Source organism: Petaurus breviceps, unplaced genomic scaffold (genome assembly GCF_028583685.1).
Source record: "Petaurus breviceps papuanus isolate PSGF00001 unplaced genomic scaffold, PetGlider_PUasm1.0 221, whole genome shotgun sequence".
In the NCBI taxonomy this organism is placed as follows: domain Eukaryota; kingdom Metazoa; phylum Chordata; class Mammalia; order Diprotodontia; family Petauridae; genus Petaurus; species Petaurus breviceps.
The window spans coordinates 11,333,830-11,353,352 of record NW_027185877.1 but is presented as its reverse complement, the minus strand read 5'-3'; the positions used below and the strand labels follow the sequence as shown (position 1 = coordinate 11,353,352).

At 39.7% G+C, this 19,523-nt stretch overlaps 1 protein-coding gene and 1 long non-coding RNA gene across 4 annotated transcripts in view; one reads left to right on the top strand and one right to left on the bottom strand.

The window, feature by feature from the left end:
* IPO8 (importin 8) overlaps window positions 1-4,980 on the bottom strand; it is a 214,906-nt gene extending 209,926 nt beyond the window's left edge. For 2 of the 3 annotated variants that reach the window (XM_069094878.1, XM_069094879.1), the window contains exon 1: window positions 4,662-4,718. Coding sequence is in view for 1 of the 3 variants with exons in the window: in XM_069094877.1 (XP_068950978.1) it covers window positions 4,662-4,745 (84 nt within the window). In the remaining 2 variants the exon portion in view is untranslated. Of the gene's footprint in view, window positions 1-4,661 lie in introns of all 3 variants that reach the window. The other variant, XM_069094877.1, reaches the window with a different exon arrangement.
* A 129-nt stretch (window positions 4,981-5,109) lies between these two features.
* On the top strand, window positions 5,110-8,842 carry LOC138166414 (uncharacterized). Its single transcript, XR_011169592.1, has 2 exons — window positions 5,110-5,473; window positions 7,898-8,842. It is a non-coding gene; the product is annotated as an uncharacterized lncRNA (long non-coding RNA).
* The last annotated feature ends 10,681 nt before the right edge of the window (window positions 8,843-19,523 follow it).

The window sequence follows — 19,523 nt, the reverse complement described above, 5'->3', positions numbered from 1 at the left end:
GACATGATATTATAAATGGAAATATTATCAAAGAAGACACATTACAGGGGCAGCTAGGTGGCACAGTGAATAAAGCACTGGCTCTGGAATCAGGAGGACCTAAGTTTAAATTTGGCCTCAGACACTTAACACAAAAACTAGCCATGTGATGTTGGGCAAGTCACTTAACTCCAACTGCCTGCCCTCCCCCCTCCAAAAAAAAAAAAAAGACTATCTTTTTACTATCTGCTTAGCCCCAGCACCCTAAAACCCTTAGGTCTTTCCACATGACTTGCAGCTGAAATCTCTTATATATGTTATATATTCCTATTAGAATATGAACTCCTTAAGAGCAGAGAACTAGCTTACTTTTCTATTTGTATTACCAGTACTTAGGAAGAAGGCAGGTATCCAGTATTCATTAAGCACTTACTATCCAGGTACTATGATAAGCACTAGGTATATAAAATATAAGCTAAAATACAGTCCCTGCGCTTGAAGAGTTTACATTCTCATAGAAAGAAGTCTAGAAATATTAGGGGGCGGCTAGGGGGCGCAGTAAATCGAGCACCGGCCCTGGAGTCAGGAGGATCTGACTTCAAATCCAGCCTCAGACACTTAACACACACACACACACACACACACACACACACAAACACACAACTAGCCTGTGACCTTGGGCAAGTCACAACCCCAATTGCCTTCCAAAAAGCAAAATAAAAAAAAACTTAAGTAACTTGACCAAGGTCACTTCTGTAATATTCAGAAGAGAAAATATTCAAACGAAGGTCCTCTAAGTCTTCTGTAGAATATGAACAATATTAGCACAGGATGAAAGGCATCAAGAAGTTACAATCTGGAATCAGAAAGCACAGATCCTTGCAAGTAGTGAAGTTTACGAGATAAGAGTCCTACAATTCACAATACTTTTTTGCAGAATGAAGTATTCTGTCACATAAAAGTCAGCCAACAAGCATTTATAAAATGCCACCTACTGCCTACTACCACCTACTACCACTACTACTAGCTAATATATAGTCCTTTAAGGTTTGCAAGGTGTTTTACATGTTAACTCATTTAACGTCCTCACAGCAACCCTCTTGTGAGGTTGTAATGGGAATGGGAATCTGAAGATCTTCCCTGCCCCTTTATAGGCCAAATGCAATCACATGGTGGGGAGGAGCTTGTTGAAAGGGTGGAACAGGAAGGGTGGAGTAGGAAGGAGCAGGAGAGAGACAGAACAAAGCTAGGAGCAAGCAGCTTGGAGGCAGAGCAGCTAGCATAAGTGAGAGAGGGGCATTTTTGCTTAAGGGAGCCTGTTTTGTTTTGAAGGCCTGTCAGAGGAAAGGTTGAGGATGTTGGTGTTCACTGCATTGTTATGTGTACCAACTTCTTGGTTGCTTTAATGGATTTGGCTTTCTGGTGTTTGAATAAATGTTTTGGTTCTGTCTTCCATGTGAAGAGTCTCTTACATTTTGTGATTCACAACTATACCAGCATATTCATAGCCACCATGGGCGCTGTGAATATTGTATTCGCCTTATAGAGGTAAGTGCTATTATTTTTCCCATTTTTACAGATAAGGCACACAGAGCTCAAATGACTTGCCCAGTATGTGTCTGAAACTGGATTCTAACTCAAATCTTCCTAACTCAAGTTCCCAGCTCAATCCACAATGGCTATTTTTGTCACAGATGAGGTGAGCAGTGTCCACACCTCTCCTTGGACCATGCCAGCTTCCAAGAACTGATGGCTTGCATACCCCTAGAACCAGCTCTGGAAAAAAAAAAAAAGCACCTGGCAGGAATGAAAGTCTCTCTTAGAGATGGGAGGGGGAAGATGAAGCTAGAGATGTCTCTTCTGCCTCCCTTGCAGCCAGACACAACTACAGCTCCTTTCCACATGTGGCCCTTCTCTCCACTTGGAGCACCATATCCTTCCATATATCCATAGGAATATAATTTTTGGCTGCTTATGTTTTTTAACATATTTTAGGGACTATTTTTTTTTCTAAAAGCTGGAACAATTTACTTTTTGTCTTGTGCAACTTTCATTTATGATTTCTTGAAATACATATGTGAAAAAAAACTTAAAAAAAAATTGGTTTTAAAGGAAGCCAAAGGAGTCCAAAGCCCAGTGTTTCAAATGGAGCCACTTTGACTACTACTTTAAGTACAAATCATTGGCTTTCACTGAATGGCCAATAACTGTTGTCTGTCCTTGCTTTAGAAGAGGATCAATGGCATCACCCAATGATTTCTTGCCTGTGAATTGCATTTAAGTGAGGCAGAGTTGCACAAAGTGGTCCAAGAGTCATTGAAGTTCAATGGCAAGACAAAAGTGGATGACCTTGGCATCTCTAATGTCTGATCAAGCTCTAAACACTCCTAATCACCTACTTTAGCCACCACAAGGCTAAACAAATTAGAACAAATAGTTACTGGGGGAAGTCTTCACATGCTTGGTAGACATCCCGTAACTCACCAAATGGTTTGAGGTCTGAGCCCCAGCTCAAGACTCAAAGGCTCATTGTTTAGGTTCTAATGGCTTAGAAATAAGTGTAAACAGCTATTGGTTTTTGTTCTGGCCAGAAACTTTGCAGGTCTTCCCCTGTCAGATATTTTTGTGATGGTAAATTAGGCCACCTTTCGTCTCAATTCTTACCTAGCTGTTAGTCATGGAATGGGTTGCCTCAGACAAACTGAGGCCTGGGAAAACCTTAAATTAAGAAAGGCCAAGGTCATCCACTGCATCTCAGGCTCTCAACTTTTCTTTTACCTCTGGACTTAGATGACTCTGGAGAAGAAAGTGAGGTTGCAAACTTTGCACGGCTCTGCCTCACTTAAATCCAACTCACCAGCAAAGTAAAAAATCACTCTCATGATGTTATTGGTCCTCTTCAAGAATGAAGGTGAAACTAAAACAAACAGATAATCTACAAAATAAATTGGAGATAATCTGAAGGAAGGCACCAACATTAAAAAGAATGTTGAAAATCTTCTTGCAGAAGGTAAAATTTTAGCTGAGACTGGAAGGAAACAAGAATACAAAGATAAGAAGCAAAAGAAATACAGGCATGACAACAGCCAGTGAAAATGCCCAAAGTCAAGAGGTATATAGCATCTTGTTCAATGACAACAAGGAGGCCAGTGTCACTGAAGTAGGTGTAAGGAAGTAATAAGGTATAGGAAGTAAGGTATAAGAAGACTGGAAAGGCAGGAGGGCCAAGTTATAAAAAGCTTTAAAAACCCAGCAGAAGATTTTATATTTGATCCTGGATATTAAAGGAAACAACTGGTGTTTATTGAATGGTCAGACCTTTAAGTAGATCAATTTGACGACTGATTGGAAAATGGCCTGGAAGGAGACTTAAGGTAGAGAGGCAAACCAACAGACTATTGAAAGATTCCAGGATATCAGAGGAGAGAAGATGTGGCCTGGGGTAGAAGAGAGATGTTAGGAAGGTAGAAATGACAGAACTTGGCCACAGAGTGGTTTGAGGGGGAACAACATGAGACAGAGTGAGGATTTGAGGATGACTCCAGTGCTGTAAGATTTGGTGATTAGAGAGATGAAGATGCCCTCAACAGAAGTAGGGAAGTTTTTAAAGGGGGAAGGTTTTAGAGGAAAAGAAAACGGGTTCAGTTTTGGATGTGTTGAGTTTAATATGTCTACAAAATATCCAGTTCTATAAAGTAGTTGGTGATCAGAAGTGGAAGTCAGGAAAGAGGTCAGGATAGGAAAAATGCATCTGAGGTTCATCTGCATAGTGATAATTGAGTTCACAGCGTATAGGAAGGAAAAAGGGAAGGCCCAACACAGAGGATTGGGGGGACAACATGGGTTAGCATAAAAAATGATCAAGCAAAGGAGACTAAAAAAGTTTGGGACAGTAATCTTTAAGAGGTATCTAGAAGGTGGTGAGAAAAACACAATTGGAGTTTAGTAATCTAAGAAAGGTAAGTTCTTTTTTGGGAAATGTCCAAGGCCATTGAAGATAAGCAATAAACAAACAAAAAAAACCATACTCTTGTGAAGTATACAATACAGACTACTGAAAGAAGTCTATGGGAGGAATGTATTAGAAATCTACAGGAAACTCCATCAAACAAATCAGATTATTTCATAAACACCAATACACCCTTAAAAGGCCATACCGTTGAAAGAAAAAAAAAATCTCTTTCTGTCCCTGGAACATTTCTCAAGGTTCATGCAAAAACTCAGTTAATTGGAGATATACTACCCCAAAGCAGCAGGGAGTAAGTGGGCAAGGTTATCACTAACAGCACCAAAAAGAGAAGGGCCTGGACACCAGAAGCTGGACTAAGATTTGTGTTTTATTTCTCCACCCATACTCCCGGGTTGGAGAAGTGGGATGGGCAGAAACTGCAGCTACTAAACACTGAGGTTTGCAAAAAGCTGCTTTTGGCTTGACCTACAGACTGGAAAAGACAAACCAGGCGGCGGGAGGGGCAAAGGAAGAGAAAGGAAAGACAGAGAGCCCAGGACAGTCAGACAGGTGCATCAGCACCCTCCCTCCCCAAAGACTGGGGGGGGGGGGGGACCCCCGACTCCCGAGCCGAGGGCGGGAGGGGGAGAGGGTACAAGGAATTCCCTCAGAGCAGCGAAAAAGGGCAGCGACTCAGGCGCGCCCGGAGGGCCTGGGGGGGCTCCTTCCTCACCTGGTTAAGCTCATTCTCGGCCGCTATCCGCAGTTTGGGATCGATGGTGCCTTTGAGCGCCTGGATGATCCGGTTGGGATCCATCTTCCTAGATCAGGAAGCGAGGGCTCCACTGCCACCTTCTCCGCAGGCCTGGGCAGTGGAGGTGCTGGCAACTTCGCTTTAATAACCTCCTGCCTCCTCCCCCTTTTGTCCGGTCTACCTGAGGCCCAGCTTCTGGCTCCCGGCTCCAGCCACTACCACCACCATAAACTCCAAGCAGCACGGCGCCGACTTGCTAATCCCCTTCTTCCCTCCCTCCCTCCCTCCCCCCACTCCCCCAACTCCCTCTCCATTCACCGGTTTACGACAGCCGTGAGGGGCGGGGGGAGGGGGGTGGGAGAGGAAGGAAAGGAAGAGCTGCCTTCCTTTACGGCAGCAGCTCTCTCCTGCTCCCTTCCTCCTCTCCCCAGTGGTTGATACCACGAACACAGGAAGCATCCATCTTGCTGTACGGAAAAGAGCTTCCCCCTGGGAAGGGAACTCGAGCTCCGGGAGAAGACTGCCCCTACCACAGCTACCCTACAACAGCTTCTTCGTTCATTGCCTGCAGGCTAAACTCCTAGTAGAGCTCGTTTAGGGCTCCTTTAATGGGAGAGGTGCAGCTGCCCCAGTTGTCGTGTCTGACCCTAGGGGTTAGAAAAGAGGAAAGGGAAAAACAGCACTGTGTCCCTTTCTGGGTTTAACAGTGGCAAAAAATTGTTTTTCCTGTCTATAGTTGGCAGCCTGAGTGATCCAAGAATGCGTTCACCTCTTATCTAAAGACCCCAAAGGTATTATGGTAAATATTTAACAATCTTTTGGGAGCCGGGCCGGGGAGGTGGTGAACTCTCGAAAGACTTTGAAGTTTAAATTTACATTACTAACATTTCCTTCTAGGTCCTTGGATTCAGCCTTTCGACCGAGTCCAAATTTTACAGAACAAATCCTTTTATTAAGGGAATTTGTTCTGTGAAGTTTGGATTCCGTCAAAGGGTGGCACTTGAGGAGCTAGAGGGGCACACGTGGCCTTGAGGCCGCAGGTTCCCCACCCCAGAATAACTCACTATTTCATTAAAGATATAGGAACTCCTCTAGATTTCGTTAATCAGATTTGAAGCTATAGAAAGGCTAATAGGCTTGATGAATGATTCCATTCTTTTTCTGTCCTACTCTTTAAAGATTGAAATTTGCAAAAGTTCGTATGATTTAAAGTAATTTAAAATTTGTTGCACATCCCCAAAATCACCTCCATTAGGATCTCCCAAGTTTGATAAAACTATACATCTTAGTATAATTTCTACCTGTCAGTGAAGGAAATTAATTTCAGGGTTGTGAGAAATGCCGACAGTTTTGTTTCTACAAGGTTCTATAACAACAATGGACATTGAGCAGGAAAGCATAAATCAGGACAAGATAGGAAGTGTAGAGCTCCCCCATCCAATCCTATAGCTAGAAGAAATCTGTAAAGGGCCCAGGCCAAGTTGGCTCAGACCAGCTGGGGATTGGGAGATGGTCACCAACTTCTCCTTAATTGGCATGCTTCCCAACCTATGTAAATTGAGCATGACTGGGCAGTTCAGGAAATTGCACCTAGCCAATGGAGAATAAGGCAAGAATTTCAAATGCAAACAAATATAAAAGGACGTGCCTTTGTCTGCTTCTGGGTAGTCTTTTTAGGGAGGCTATCCATTTATTCAATACAGAATAAATGTAAAATAAAGATAATGAAAACCTTCCTGTGCCTCCAACAAGTATGATTTATTCCTAGACAGAGCACAGAGCTTGTTTATAACAACTATTGTATCATTTTATGACCTCTTATACTAGTTTACAGAGAAAACCCACTCCCCATCCAGTCTGAGGAAATGTCATTCCTGCCTCTCCCAAGGAAGAAGCTGGGCATTTCTGTTTGCCCAGTAAAACAGAAACTAATCTAAACTGGTCAAAAGCTGTCAAGAGCTACTCATGTGACCTTGTTCCCTACATTAGAGTTTGGGGGTACTCTTAGCTCACAAAGGAAAAAAACAGGCAGAGAGGTTCAAGTCAGGATGACTTTCTTTGCCCAGATTGCTGCAGGCTGCTAAATCTCAAGGCCAGGCCTTGTTCCTCAATTGCCGTTACTTTCCATCCTGCCCATGATGAAGTAATCAAAAGCATTGAGAGTGATTAGCGTCCCTCTTCATTAAATATCCACCAATGAGGGTTGCCATTCACTTGTCAGGGGAAGTCTTTCAGAAGGGGAAACATAAAGATTTGAGGTGACACAAGAAACTACCTTTTTGTCTTTGGTCACCAAGAGAAATCACTGACAATCAATTTATTATTGGCTGGCCTAATCAATAAATTAATTTTTAATACCCATAACTTTGTCTCTCAGAATTTTATTCATGATGTCCTATCAAGAAACATTTACTAAGTGCCTACTATGTGCCAGGCACTATACCAAGCCCTGGGGATACAAAGGTAAAATACAGTTCTTGCTCTCAAGAAGCTCAATCTAATTGGGAAGACAAAATATAAACAATTATGTACAAACATATATATGAGATAAATTGGAAATAATGAACAGAGGGAAGGAACTAGAATTAAGGACTACCATGTAAGGCTCCCCTGTCCTTCATTATGAAAAGTTCATTATAAAATTTTTTCAGATGTTTTCCATTTTTCTTCTTTCCATTTATCCTTTCATTTTTATCCTTAAATGCCTTTAGAATGACTTTTCTTATTTGGGCCTCTTGCCAAACCAACATTTATTAAGTGCCTACTAAAAAGAGTCCCAGCCATCAAGGAGCTGAAAATCTAATGGGTGATAGCACATGCAAACTAACATGTACAAACAAGATATTTCCAGGATAAATAGGAAATAACCTCAGAGAGAAAGCTAACATTAATGTAAAAGGGCCTGCCTGGGCATGACCAGATCTAACATGGAGACTTCCAACATCTTCTACCATGTGTGTTGGTCTAGCCTCCTTTTAATTCACTACCTAGCCAGAAAGGCTATGTCCTTAAAACTGGCCAGACTGCACAGTCTCTCTCCTTTGAGCTCCTTCCTGCTGGCTCCATAAGATGAAGATCACACTTCATCCATAATGTGGGTACCATGACTGAACTAGGGAGAGGGGAAGAATTTCTTTCCCTTTCTCCCTCTTTTATTCTACTCCAAGAAATGGTCCTAGAAGTGTTTGTTTCTGTTTTGTTTGTCCTCATTTTAGGTGCCAGTGGTGATTCCCACTATACCCAGAAGTTTCAGCCATGGCAATCTTGCAGTCAGAATTGCAGGAAGAATGTTGCATCAAGCCTGCCAAACCAAAGGGAAAGCCTGGAGAAGTCAGAGTACCTGAGGTGGAGTTGAACATGGAACTAGGACTGTGTGTTCTATAGTCATAGTGTCAAATAGAAATGGGACCACTAAACCTCACCTAAAGATCCCTGCCCATTGCCCACTTATTGACTTAGAAAACTACATATTAACTGTATGTATGTATATATGTGTATATGCATGTATATATCTTTGTGAGCATATGTGTATATAGGTATGAATGTTTGTATGTATATATGTATATGTGTGTGTGTGTATACACACACACACATATTTTTCCAAGCTTAATTATACCTTCTAGGGGGAAGGGGGTAAGAAGGGGGAATAAAAGTAAAAAGTATACAGCAGAGAACAAAAGAAAACTTACAAGGAAGCAAAGAAAAGGTGGACAGTACTGAACACGAATAGTGTTTATTATATAGGCTTTCTTGAAATGGAAATTTATTCTGCATATTTTGAATCATCTAAGCTTTGCTGTGCACATGGCAATGCTTTTTTTCCTTTTCTTATTTTGTATTTAAGTTTAAAATATATATTTTTTTAAACTACATATTAACATTATCCATGTTCTATTATATTTTATTTTGTAAAATATTTCCCAATTACATTTAAATATCAGGCAACACTTGAGTGTTTATGGCCCCATACCACTGCTCTATAGGCTAATGAGCAAAACAACAGAACCTAATCCCCTTCCCTTTTCCAGAGACTGAGGTGGTATAAAGTTGGGAGTGGTGGGAAGGGAGCACAGGAATTATTATGCCTTCCACATTGTTGGGGAGTAAGTTTATATTATACATTTGTGATTTTGAAGTAAATATTCCTTTGAAAAGCTAAATCATCTATTTGTGATTAAATGGAACTAACTGGAACTTGGGTACAGGGGACCACTATTGGTGGTGGCTAGAACCATTTCTAGACAGCCTTGATACACTGGACCCTCCTTAAAGGTACTTGAGAGAACCCTAGGGGAGTGGTGAAATGGAACCAGTTTCTCATAACAGGTGAATTTTTACCTGAAACTTGAAGGAAGAGGAGAGAGTGAGGAGGAAGGACACTTCATGTATGAGAGGTCAGTCAGTCAGAATTCCCAGAATTTTGTTCAACGAACAGCAAAGAGGCCAGAGACACCAGAACACAGAGTACATGAAGGGGAATAAGGTGTAAGAATGGAAATGTAGGAGCAGAGGACAGGTTATGAATGGCATTGAAGGCCAAAAAGGATTTTTATATTTGATTCTGGAGGTGAAAGGGGGTTTACTGGGGGAACAGGGTATGACATTGTTAGATCTGCCCTTTTTAAAAAAAAAAAAAATATATATATATATATATATATATATATTTATTTATTTTTAGTTTTCAACATTCACTTCCATAAGATTTTGAGTTTCAAATTTTCTCCCCCTCTCTTCTTCCCTCCCCAAGATGGCGTGCAATCTGATATAGGCTCTGCTTGTGCATTCATATTAAACATTTTCACATTATTCATGATATAAGGAAGAATTAGAATTAATTGGAGGAACCATGAGAAAGAAGAAACAAAACAACAAAAGGAGAACAAATAGTATTCTTCTATCTGCATTCAAACTCCAAAGTTCTTTCTCTGGATGTGGATAGTATTTTCTATCATGTACATGTAATGTATCAAGGATAAGGAAATATGTGCCAAGCTCACCCCACCCCCTTATTATGGACCCCTTCACTCCCCACCATTAAGGCAAATTAAGGCAAACAGAGGTTAAGTGACTTGCCCAGGGTCAGACTTTGAACTCAGATCTTTCTGACTCCAGGGCCAGTGCTCTATCCACTGGGACAAATAGCTGTCCCACTTAAGAGATGTTTAATTGAGTTGTTAGGGCATTTTTGAAGTCCTTTTATCAGTACTTCTATGGACATTCTCATCCCTGAACTCATCTTGTGAACTAAGTAAACTCAAATCATGTCAGGTACTGTTGTGCATGACTCCTCCCTGACAGTATCTCCTCCCATTCTTTCCTGCCCCTTCCCTGACCGTATCTCCACCCATTCTGGGTTCCCCATCCCTCCCCAACCAGATCTCTGAGCAGGAATTTCAAATACATACTATTCAATCACTGATTTTAGTCTCAGCTTACACATTCCCTGACCGTTGATCGTGGGGTTAGCCTTCAAAAGCTTGCACATTGTCCATGCAGACCCACTGTTTGATTTGGGCCTGACCCCAGACAGTCCCGAAGAAAAAGTAAAATCCACTTCCAAATTTTATTCTCGGGGGTCTAATGTCTCACTTCTTTTTGGCACAACAGTACTTTTACAGGACTTCATATGATAGTAAGAAGGGCCTGTAAGAATGGATATTATTGCATCTTGTTTTGCTCCCACAGATGTTCTTCAGAAATAGTAAAGCTCCCAGACTGATGGGAGCTTGTGATAAGCTTGTATATCCTGTTTAGCAAGGATGATGGTCAAGCACATCCTAGCTTCAGGGGAACTAGAAAGGTTAGTATGTGACAAACAACTGGGACCCTAGGGGTCATGCCCTGGTCACAAGTATCCTCACTACTGCACCTATGTAATTAGCCTCATGCATAAGGAGGGAATGTAGTAGGAAGTTAAGTAAGAGTATAACCCTGAGGCATCTGGACCAAACCTGACCTTGATGGGAAGGGCATGACTATTTAAGCTTGTTCCTGCTTCTGAATATGTGTGTGTTCCTAGTGAGCAGCACACCTGCTTTCTCTGGAGAAGTGTAATAAATGCCTTCCTCTGTCCACTCTGTTTCTGAGTTCTTTCCGTGAGAATGGGTCTATCATAGGGATCTTCCTGAGGGCTGGGAAGTCCCATGATCTCCACAAGTGTGTTTCTCACAGGCCCTCCAGAAGATAATAATATGAAAACTGAAGGGAGATAGTACTCACAAATACCCCAGTAAAACTCCAAAGTGCTTCCACAAGTTCTCAAAATCTGGAGTAGCTAAAATTTCTGCTTCTTCTTCTATAACTAATGATGCTTAATACCACTAGAACCCTCCAAAAATATCCTAAATATAAACACTGGCAAATTATACCCCTTGACCCTATTTTATTCTCAGATAATAAAAGGTCAAGTTCACTTGAATTCAAGGGATTGCTAAAGGGAGAAATTTGAAGTTTCGACTCTGACTGACTCGCACTGTTTAACTCTACCACTGTCCTTTAGTCAAAAGATTTAGAAATTCATTGATTAATGAAAATTTCCAAGGATGAAACCAAATGCTTAAAAAGTCAGATGCTTTCATAACATCTGCTAAAAAATGGATCTAAAGATGGAATGGAATAGCATTTGTTATTACTTAATATTATTTATTAAATAGAAATGCATTCATTAAGCACTGTGCTAAACACTGAGCTAACAGAAAGAGAGCTTGGTAAGAAATAGGCAATGTGAGGTAGAGTGTAGAAGGGAAAGGTCCACAGCTTCCCAAGGCTTGCTCTTGTAGGTACTGAATAAAGTTGAACAATGTAGTCTCCTTTTTCCACTTCTCTAACAGATATATAGTTATCATGGAACAGAAATTTAAGAAACACCAAATTTTTGAAATGACTCATCACGTTTCCCTAAGTTATCAAAATTAAATTCCTTCCTCTGCAGTATATCGAACTTGAAACGTCTAGCCTTAACAGCCTTAGAAGACAGTGTTGTACAATGACAACAAGAGGGCTAGCTTTAGAGTGAGAAAGACCTAGTTTCAAGTTTTGTCTGCCTTACTGTGTGACTGACTGTGTAAGTCATTTATTGCTCCCAGGCAGTTCTCTAAGATAAGATATAGTGATCAGGATGAAATTACAGATATATACTTGTATTGTTCTTCTCCCCCCAAAAAAATAACAACCTGTAGCATATTTTTTTTTATCCTCAGTGATCATGGGAATAGATTTGATTTGGGGAAATAGCCAAAATGTATTTGAAGCAAATGCTGGAGAATAAGGTGATTAAGTTGGGAAACACTATTTTTAGTAAAATATTAGAAGTTTCTATAGAGTAATGATGCTTTCAACAACTCATAAAATTATTTCAGAGACAATTCCACATGAAAAATTCATGGGAACAGTTAGACTAAATAAAATCATCCAAATTTACCATCTTGAAGGACAAATTCATATGGATGATTGAAATCTGATATTAAACCCTCTGTCCTGCTTACTTGTGCTTTCTTCTGTTCTCTTCTATGCATTTTAAAAAATGTTTTTAATGGCTCTACTATTTGGCCTCACTTTTGCTACTCTTCTTCCATTCAAATTCACCTTCCAATTAACAAAACAAGAGAAAATTTAAAAAACAAACCTTGTAATTTATATGGATAGTCAAGCTAAACATCCATATAGTATGCCCCTTTCTGCACCTTAAGTACATTTCTTTATCATGCATCATCATAGTACATGAGGGGACATGGATGATCATGACGTTGATCAGAATTCTAAAGTTTTTCAAAGTTTTTTTTCCTCTCACAATGTTGTCATAAAAACTGTGATCCTAGTTCTCACTTCAATCTGCTTCAGTTCTTACTACATAGGCTTCTCTGAAATCATCTCATATTCTCTGATAGCAAAATAATATTCCATTCCATTCATATTACACAAATTGCTCAGTAATTTTAATAGGCACCCTCTTAGATACTAGTCTTTTCCTTTTCTTTTTCCCTTTTAATCCTCCTTTTAGGATCAGAGAGTTTATTTTGCTTATGCTTATTCCCTGTCTTATCCCCATTTGTTTCCCTATTGAGTTTGATGTATCTCTTTTTTTTTTGATGTATCTCTTTATCAAAAGCTGTGCATGTGTTCAACCTTCCTTTCTTCTTTTCAGTTAAGAGTAAACCTTATTCTCCAACCCTTTCCTCCTTGTTTATATACTCTTCTTCTCATGCACTATAGTAATGAGAAATAACAAATTCCATCCCCCTTTCCCTCCTTACAATACAAGAATATCCTCCTTTTACCATCTCTTCTCTTTCCCCCCTCTTAAAATCACCAAAACAGAACCAATTCACTCCCAGGTCATGTTTTTCTAATTTAACTCCCTCAGTAACCTTGAAAGATATTAAAGTTCTGAAGAAATACTTGTTATTTAACCCTTTATTAGAATTTTAGCATTATTTCCTTACAAAATTACAGGATTAATTTACCATTTGAGGCTTTTCTCAACTGTTGCATTTGCATTTTGAAGTTCTACTCAGCTCAGGTCTTTTTATCAAAAATACATAAAATCCTCTATTCCATTAAAGATCCATTTTCCCCTTGTAGGATTATATTCATTCTTACAAAATAAGTTATTCTTGATATAAGCCTATATGTTTTTTGTAATATTGTATTACAAGAGTTCTCATTTATATTATATATCTCATTTCTAGAAATTCTCATTTCTCATTATATATAGATGAGAAGCTTCCAGGTCTTACATGATCCATGATTCCATAGTACTTGAACTGCTTCTTTCTAGATATGTGGATTTTTAATTTGATATGGGGAGTTCTGGATTTGGGGTATAACATTCCTACATTCCTAATTTTTCTTTTGGTATTCCTTTCAGGAGTGTTTTGTGGATTCTTTTATATTTTCATTTTGCCTTCTATCTCCAATAGATCTGGGCAGTGTTTATTTATTGAAATACAGTATTGTCTTTTTTTAATCATAGTTTTAAGAAAGCTAAATGATTCTTAAATTATCACTCCTTGACCTGTTTTCCAGGTCACTTGTTTTTGGTAACAGATATCTTGTACTTACTTCCATTTTTTAGTCTTTAGATTTTGTTCTAATAAGATATTTCTTGTTGTCTAATGGGTTCATTGATTTCTCTTTGGTCTATGCTAGTTTTCATGGAATTCATTCTTTGGATAAGGTTTCTTTCTCTTTTACTACTAAAATATGAGTGTAAAGAAATAGTTTTCAGATGAGATTTGTGCAGTTTGAGATAGAAAATGAACTGTCGTATAAATATACGTTTACTTTGTACACATACATCCTCCTATACATACATATACATGTATGTATAGGAGGATGTATGTGTATATAGATATATATGTGAGTATAGGCACTTACATAGACAGAAGGCACAGGATGAGTTGAATATGAAGGGATGACATCTAAAAAATAAATTTAAGAGGTGAGAGAGAAATTTATTGGGAGAAGAAAAGAGCAATAGATTAGGGTAAATTATCTCAAAATATCTTAAACTGTTACAATGGAGGGGAAAATCAGGAAGGTGAAAGGGAATGGGACAATCTGATTCTCATAGAATTTGGCCTAAGGAGGGAATAACATACACACTCAATTGGGTATCTTACCCTACAGGAAAATGGGGGGTCGGGGTAGGGGATAAGAGGGAGGAGGATACAAGGGAGGGCAGATTGGGGGAGAGGGTAGTTAGAAGCAAACATTTTTGAAAAGGGATAGGGTCAAAGGAGAAAACAGAATAAGTGGGGGGGGGCAGGATAGGATGGAGGGAAATATAGTCTTTCACAATATAACTACTATGGAAATGATTTGGGTAACTACACATGTACAATCTATATTGAATTGCTTATCTTCCCAATGGGGGGCGGGTGAAGAGAGAAGAAGGGGGAAAAAAATCTGGAACTCAAAGTTTTAAAAACAAATGTTTAAAAATTGGTTGTTTACATGCAACTGGGAAATAACATATACAGGTAGTGGTGTATGAAAACCCATCTTGCCCTACTAGAAAGTTAGGGGGGGTGAATGGGGAGGATATGAGACAACAGATTGGGGGAAGGGGTGTTCAGTAGGCTTACTATTTTGGGGTGAGGGTAGGGGAAAGATGGGAAGAGAAACCATTGTAACTCAAAATCTTGTGGAAATGAATGCTGAAAACTAAAAATAAATAAATTAAAATTTTGAAAAAATAAATTACTTTGTAAAAGTTGTGGGGTTATACCTCATTTGTATGAGAACAGTTTGCTTGTTTGAAGGAGAAGAGAAATAACTTCTATTTAAAATTAGCAATGTATGTGTATGAAAACGGCTCAATGACAGGATGATGAAGGGGCGTTTTGAGAACTTATGCTTGTAGAGCGTTATGGTCCCTCAGTTCATTGGTATGGAACTATTTTAAGATATAAGAGGATAAAATTCACAAAATGAAAACTAATATAACAATTTGGAGGCTAAGGAATGATTAAGAAGTGTTGATTTCATGCATGAAATTCAGTGGCTTGTCTCATAAATGAAAGGTGAGTCACTGAGTCAACTGAAACAGGAGACAAAGGCTGACAAAGTGGTCAAGAATAGGTAAGTGAGAAAGGCAGAAAGGAGCCAAAAAGCAGTTTTATTAGAGTTGTTGGACAAGATTTTTGCTGCTAGTTCTTGATTGGCTTAGATTTCCCTTTATAATATTGCCTTTCAGTAACCCTTAGAGTTTAAGAGAAATGCAGGGCAGCTAAGTAACACAGATGGCTGAGCACTGGAATGGGAATCACGAAGAGTCTTCCCGAGTTCAAAACCAGCCTCACTTACTAGCTGACAAGTCACTTAACCCTGTTTGTCTCAGTTCCTCATCTGTAAAATGAGCTGGAGAAGGAAATGGCAAACCACTCTAAGAAAACCCTAAATGGGGTCACAAAGATAAATGAGGTCCAACATGACTGAAACAACAAGTTTCACAGAGGAGGCAGAACCTCTCAAAAGTACCTGTTGCTATTACCTACCTTGCTCTGGTTTCAATGGGAAATGAAAATGGAAAGAGATTTTGCAACTGCTTTGCTGTACGGGAAGAGAAGGTGAAATCTAATTGGATGACAGAAAAATTTTGGTGAATGAAGAGCTGCTTAGGCTTGTTTAGCTCCAAGAAGGAACCTGAACTCTGTTCTGATATATCTGGCAAAGTATCCTGTTGACTGAATAGTTGGATAGTCTGATCTGTAGTGTCCAAAGATAATCAGCCTAATGAGCTTTACAGGGAAACTCAGTAGTACAAAGATGAGATTTTATGTAGAAGGCAGATTTGGTCTATCTTACTGGATAGGATAAAGTTAGAATCAATGTGTAAAAGCTACAGAAGGCAGATTTCTGTTTACTATCTGGAGAACCCTAACAATTGGAATTGACCAAAACTGAAATGGAATGCTGAGTTGAGTTGATTCAATTAACATACATTTATTTGTTCATAGCTTTTAGAAAGGGGTATTTACTGAGGTGCTTCGGTAAGAACAATTACCATAAAAGATCTTTTCAAAAAGTCTGTGACATACTCTTCCACAAGTACATACAGAGTTCAGGTGCAAATAGGTTCAAATTTAGAGAGCTCCTGTGGAAAAGGAGTAACTCACAGCTCCTGATTATTGGAAGTCCTTTTAGCTCCTTCATGAGATACTCAAGAAATTCCCCTTAGGTACAGTGTAGTTTTATGCAGGATTCTATGTAGAGCTGTGATCTATAGACATGCCTATTAGATGTCTTGGGTGGCAATGCTAAGACCCCAGTGAGAAGTTAGGGAGTCCTTGAGCCCTTAGGAGTTGCTAGGCAGCACAGTGGATAGAGTTCTGGGCCTAAAATCAGGAAGACATCTTCCTGAGTTCAAATCTGGCCTCAAATACTTACTAGCTGTGTGACCCTGAGCAAGTCACTTAACTCTGTCTTCAGTCTCCTCATCTGGAAAATGAGCTAGAGAAGGAAAAGGCAAACCACATCTTTGCCCAAAAAAACCCAAATGGGGTCACAAAGAGTCAGACATGACTGAAATAACTAAGAACAACAGACCTTAAATTCATGAGATTTTTCTCTGGTCAATAATTTTGGAGGAATGGGGATGAAAGGAAGAGCAGTTCCTCAAAGGGTTTATTTAGCTGGAAAACTCTTCTCATTCTGTCACTGGAATCTTTCTCTTAAGTTTACTATGAACCTTCCCTCAAGGAGCTTATGTTCTACCAGGAGAGAGCATTAATATTCAGAAATCACCTGAAGTATGGAATTTAAGTACTCCCACAGAGGTGATAAGAGTAGGCCTGAAGCTAGGAGCAAAGGTGAAAATTCTCAAGAAATGTCTTTGGAAAATATTTTCTCCTCTTTCTCTCCAACCACCACATCTCTACTTGGACCTTGGAAACAAAACTGGACAGGATTTAATCCTTTAAAACTTCTAAACCTTAGCTTAGTTGTAACTTTGAAACTGCAAAGAAATAACCTTAACTGAGAGGGAGTTTAGGAGATGAAAGTGCTAACCTGCAAAGATAATTGGAATGAGAAGTGCAAGGGAAAGTCAGGGACCCAGATGTTCATGGAAGGATGCCACTTTTACTAGTGAAAGCAAAGAAGAAACCTGAGGTCTACCCAATGGATGATGAAACAGGGACTTCCTGAGTGAAGTGTCACTGTTAAGGTTCCTAAGAAGTTGGTTATTAATTTCATAATTATGCAGAAAATGGAAGAGAGATATAGGATAATAGCTAGCAGAGACTGTAGGATCAAATAAGAATTTTTAAGGATGGAAAGACACAAGCATTTATAAGCAGCAGGAAAAGAGCTGACAGGGAAAAATATAAGATAGTGTGTGTAATCTGATAGAGAAGACAGGATGGAATGGGATTACTGGGCAGGTAAAGAATTTTGATTCAGCAAGGGAAAAAAAACCACTTCTTGTTAGACAGGACTGAAAGACAATATAATTGATAAGACATCTGAGTGATGTGAGATGAGGAGCAGAGAAGAGGGAGCTCTTGGTAAATAGCCTCAAGATTTTTCAGTGAAGCATGAAGCAAAGTGTTCAGCTGAGACAGATTGGGGAGAGGGTACCACAGGGTGCTTGAGGAGGAATGAAAAGGTTTGGAATAGTCACTGTGGTGAACAGGATAATGAACTGATTGGGAAGGTATAAAAAGGTCTTAATGCGGTGAGGACCCAGGTGAGACTATATATAAATTTGTAGTGGACCCAGTCATCATGATTTTGTGACTTCCTCAAATTCTGCTCAGCTGCACAAGAATAGGAATAAAAGCAGAGGATGATTATTCAGCAAGTAAATAAAATGGTTGGACCTGTGTGGAAGATGGATTGGAAAAGTTAAAGACTTGAGTCAAGAAGACAAATTGAGACACTATTGCAGTAGGTCAGGTAAATGTTAACAGGGGTCTAGTCAAGGCTGATTGTTAGTTGAAAGGGATGTGTGACTAGCATGGGAGTGTGCCTGAGGTGGCAACATTGTTGGGAGGTGCCAAGTACCCTGAAGAATGCCCACCACTGGACTCCACTCCCTCACTTTACTCTGGACAGCCCTCCCCACTCCCATACTTCTGAGAGCTATCTTCTGAAACCTGTTATAGAACCTCATCTATGGATACTGGGTCAACTTGCTGAGAGGAATCAGCAGAGTCAGCTACAGCCTTTACTTTACACTTAGACTCATTTGTAACATCAGGGAGAGGCAGCTGGTGGATGCTAAGTAGAGCACTATGCATTAAAATTTTACCATAGACCCTGGGCAAGTCACTGAACCCTGTTTGCCTCAGTTTCCTCATCTGTAAAATAAGCTGGAGAAGGAAATGGCAAACTACTCCAGTATCTTTGCCAAGAAAACCCCAAATGGGGTCCCAAAGAGTCGGACACGACTGAAACAAGTGAACAACAGATGTGGAGGTGTAGTGGAGTATGCTAGTATCCGCAGCCTTTCTAGCTTGGTAAGAACCGCTACATGGTGACTTGCCCTCTGTTGAAGTTCCTTCTGAGAACCCAGAGTCGGCTCCAGGTCACAGTGAAGGAAAGGATGGCACACTCGTCACTCATGGACTTTTGACTTTTACTAAAACTATTCTTTATTTTAGATATAAAAATTTTGCTCTTATTAAAATTAGCATGTTATTATGAAGATGCTTTATTTTCCATTATGGTAATCTTCAATGCTTGAGGCCTATAAAAAAGTACAAGCTTTGGCAGGTTGTACCAGGTCGGAATGTCTTCAAGTATGGCCTAGGAATAGTACATGTATTCATTTTCTGAGAATAAGTCTAAATTCAGAAAAGTTCTTATCTGCTATGGTGTGACAGGAATACATAAGATTCAAGGTTTCATTGGTTCAGGAAAACTAATTTTTTTTTTGCTTTTTGGAGGACAATTGGGGTTAAGTGACTTGCCCAAGGTCACACAGCTAGTTTTTGTGTTAAGTGTCTGAGGTGAGATTTGAACTCAAGTCCTCCTGACTCCAGGGCCAGTGCTCCATTCACTGCACCACCTAGCCACCCCAAGGAGAGAAAGGTGAGGTCTATTTTGGGACATAGTGAGCTTGAGATAATTATCAAACATCCAAGATGGGTGAATGGAGCTCAGGACAGGATTAAGGTTGGATATGTAGATCTGAGAATTATCTGCATAGAGATCATTGAAACCATAAGAACTGATTGGATCACTCAAATTAAATAGTAGAGTGGAAAAACAAGAAAACCCAGGACAGACTTGAGTATCCCCACGATGAGTGAATATGGATGAAGATAAAGCAAAGGAGACTGAGGAGTGGTGATAAAGGCAGGACAACTAAGACAGAAGAGACTCCTGAAAACCCAG